This window comes from Octopus bimaculoides, chromosome 30 (genome assembly GCF_001194135.2).
Source record: "Octopus bimaculoides isolate UCB-OBI-ISO-001 chromosome 30, ASM119413v2, whole genome shotgun sequence".
Classification (NCBI taxonomy): Eukaryota; Metazoa; Mollusca; class Cephalopoda; order Octopoda; family Octopodidae; genus Octopus; species Octopus bimaculoides.
The window spans coordinates 9895347-9899215 of NC_069010.1; the positions used below are offsets into that span (position 1 = coordinate 9895347).

The following is a 3869-nucleotide window of genomic DNA, read 5'->3' on the forward strand; positions in this document are numbered from 1 at the left end:
ATTGTTTTGTCTTGGTATAAAAGATGGCCTACAGCAAATATTCTGCTCAATACCACAGATTTGCTTGTCAGTTGTCTGACCGTAACCAGTTGAGCATGTCCCTTGGTGGCTGATGATATGTGCATCTCTGATCACAAGCAGAAGTAGTGGGGGAGCATCATAGCCATGTGCTGAGAGGAATTCTTTGGGGTTTGGATAATTCACCTTTGGAAACATGGGTGTTTTGCTCAACGTCCTTAAACAAACCTTTATTCAGGGACCTTTTGAGCGGGATGGGCTACTCAACCTGAAAAAAATTCGAACTGTGCCCCACCCCCTGCAAGGCCATGTGCTGTTTATCTTGATATGAGATCACCATGTCACGCATACGGTTGTGATGCATGTGCCTGGTAGACCCTTATCAGATGGGCGGTCATGATAGGTATATTAGGCTTCATATATTTGTACCCCAGCATCACTTTAATAGCATGTGCTGCCCTTTCATTCAATAATAATAATAATAATAATGTTTTTCCTTTTTCTTTGTCTTGTAGAATTTACTGTCGGAATCAAGTGAACCATTGTCTTTCATTGTTTTTGTTCCTGAATGTAAAGATTCCCCAATTCAGTCACTGATGCGACTGGAAAACAGCAAGTAAGTGAATCTTTACTTTTTTTAAATGCTGTTTTTTAACCCTGGGCCAGGTTCAGTCCAGATATGCCTATGATCCAAGAGGCTCCATCTGCGACTGTTCTGTCTTTCTGTCTTTTATTCAGACAAAGTGTATCAAGGACTACATTATCTAATGTATCCTTTCTAGTTGTTTAGCCCCAGGTCAGTCTTCATCCTAACAGAACTATGATCAAAGCTGCTCCAACTGTGACCATCCTGTCTTCTATTCACTAGAAATGTACCTAAGAGTACACTCTCTAATGTGTCCTTCCTTGTTATTTAGCCCCAGGTCATTCTGATCCTGTACACCTATGATCCTGGATGCTCCAACTGTGACCATCCTTTTTCATTCTGCCATAGTGTATCTAGGACTACATTATCTGGTGTATCCTTAGGTGGACGTAAAGTGTTGCTGGGTCAACTCATATTAAAGGGAATACAGAAGAATTGGGATATTCGTGTTCTGGGAGTGAAGCAAACCCTTAATAAGGGGCCACAATAGGGGGCAGCTTGGACAGAAAGTTAATCTTTTTGATATAAAGTAAAACTAGTTGGATTAAGACCCTCTTGAGTGCAGCTGAGACAGGTTGGGCCTGCACTTATGCTGCCACTCAAACCACTGCTCATCTCATGTCTCCACTCAGGCATTCACTCTACTTACATGTCTACTTTTTTCACATCTCTAATTTCACCTCCACTCATGCTACTACTCTCACCTCCACTCATGCTGCCACTCTCACCTCTGCTCATGCTGCCTTTTTCCCTCCACTCATGCTGCCACTCTCCCTCCACTCATGCTGCTATTCTTCTCTCATGCTCTCTGTTACACTCTTCTCCACAGGTTCAAGCAGAAGTCGGTAGTGTTAGTTGCCAAGCAACATGAGTACAGACATGGCTTCCAGCACAAGTGCTCTAAGTAGGTGGTCTCTTTCATTCATTTCATTTGGTGTGGAGAGAGAAAGCGGGAGAGCGAGCGAGCTGTGTGTGGTATGGAAAGATGTGTCACTGTGTAGAGGCATGGCTGTGTGAGTGTTTTATGTAGCTGTGTCTGTAGAGAGGTTTGTTTCGTTCTTTTCTCTTGCTGTCTCCATCATGTATATGTATACACACACATACACACACACATATTTATATATGTATAAAATATAAAGAGTAAAGACCCCCTTCGGTCATGAATGACCATGGGGTTGCACCTAAAAAGTTCCCCTCTGAGGCACAAGTCAGGGCAAGGTTGTTTATGGAAGACCATCAATGAACCATGCATACCAATGTTCCCTCTCCATGTCCACCAGTATTATTCGAAGGTAGGCCAAAGGCCGATGCAGTTTGGCACCAGTGACATTGCAACTCATTTCTACAGCTGAGTGAACCGGAACTACGTGAAACGTGTATGTGTATGTGTGTCTATAATGTTCCAGAAATTTAGCAGAAACACAACAAACGGAAAATTCGTGGCTGATTCCTCCTCAGTCACCATCCAGAAGATCGAAACAATTTTGTGCCTTCAACATTGATATTGTTCAATTGCGTGGTGGCGTCAGTGGTGGGAAGCCACTGGGATTAACTAATGAACTTACAAGACAATGATGAAAACAAACATGGCAAAATGAAATTATTGAGTATATACAACGGAAAATACACACACACACACACACACACATGTATAAATAAATGTTTGATTTTATTGAGAAATATATGTGTAATCATGTAAGTGGCACCTCTGCCACAAGCACACAAAAGCATGATGATGAGGATGATGATGATGATCCATTCCAAATCTGATTGGAGTCTGGTGCAGCCTTCCAGCTTTCCAGCCCTGGTCAAACCATCCGACACATGCCAGAATGGACAACAGACGCTAAATGATGATGATGATGATGATGATGGTGATAATTCTTGTACAAGAATAATGTTGAGAGTGACTTTGAAGCTGCCTGACAGCAGGCCAATACTTTGAAGTCACTGTCAACACTATTCTTGTATAAAAGTATAGCAAATATGCACTTCTACAAACGGTATTGAGCAGTCCTTCAGTTGAATGGAAAATTCTTTCTTTATATAACTCTACATAAAAGCAAACATTGATATCTGCATATGTGTGTCGCAGGCTCGGAGGTGTTGGCGCCATGTAAAAAGCACCCCATACCAGTGCAGCATAAAAAGCACCCAGCAAACTCTGTGAAGTGGTTGGCATTTAGGAAGGGCATCCATCCATAGAAACCATGTCGGAGAGCCTGAACAGCCCTTCAGCTGGTCAGCTCCTGTCAAACCTTCTAACGCATGCCAGCATGGAAAACAGATGTTAAATGAGGAGGATGATATTTATCAGGGTGACAAGGACCATTTAGCCATCCTTAAACATGACTGATGACTTGTGCAGTGACTTTGTTTTAAACAGTGGAGTTGCACATCATTGATCGTACGTCCATGATTATCTTGGTTCTAGTGACAAGCAAAGGTGAGGATAGAGAAGATGGAGGCAGTGAGCGACCGAGACGCCTTACCTGTTAAATCCTCAATGTTTCTTCTGCAAAGTCCACAGAATCCAATCTTGATATTCATCGGTAAGGGAGCCCTAGTTTGCTAATTAAACCATAGCAGAACAGAGTAACCTGGAAACAAAAGGGGCTAGGAAGTGGTCCCACACTTCTCAAAACCCTTGAACTTTCAAACCAGGACCCTACTACCAAACACAATTTAAAATCACACCCAGGACAAAATACAGACACACACACACACACACATACACACAGAACCACACACACGCACACATTCATGTATGTCAATTTGTTTTTTACTTTCTCCTTCAGAGAAGACCTCAATGTGAAGGCAGCCCATGGGACGATGGTAGTGTTTCTGCAGAACGAGGCGGGAGCCAGCCAGTGGGGGCCAACCCCTGACAGAGTCAAGGAGCTAATTCAGGCAGCCAGCTTGACGGCCACCACTTAAGAGACTCCTTTTAGTGGTGATGGTCATATTTTGGTATGACGTGGTTTGGTGGTCATGTGGTTTTATTATATATACACACACATGTATAAATGTACGTGTGTGTTTGTGTATGTAGGTATATATATATATATGTATATATATATATATATATATTTATATATATATATAGATTTATGTATATAAATATATAATACTCACAAGCACACACATACATGTATAATATGCATATGTATATCACTCTCTCTCTCTCTCTATATATATATATGTG

At 41.8% G+C, this 3869-nt stretch overlaps 1 protein-coding gene across 1 annotated transcript in view; it reads left to right on the forward strand.

The window, feature by feature from the left end:
• The window catches only part of LOC106878158 (mRNA (2'-O-methyladenosine-N(6)-)-methyltransferase), a 28879-nt gene extending 25036 nt beyond the window's left edge, over nucleotides 1–3843 (forward strand). Inside the window, exons 13-15 of the mRNA XM_052978046.1 lie at nucleotides 534–634; nucleotides 1494–1568; nucleotides 3463–3843. Coding sequence (XP_052834006.1) covers nucleotides 534–634; nucleotides 1494–1568; nucleotides 3463–3601 — 315 coding nt within the window. The 3' untranslated portion in view covers nucleotides 3602–3843. The remainder of the gene's footprint in view (nucleotides 1–533; nucleotides 635–1493; nucleotides 1569–3462) is intronic.
• Nucleotides 3844–3869: the final 26 nt, after the last annotated feature.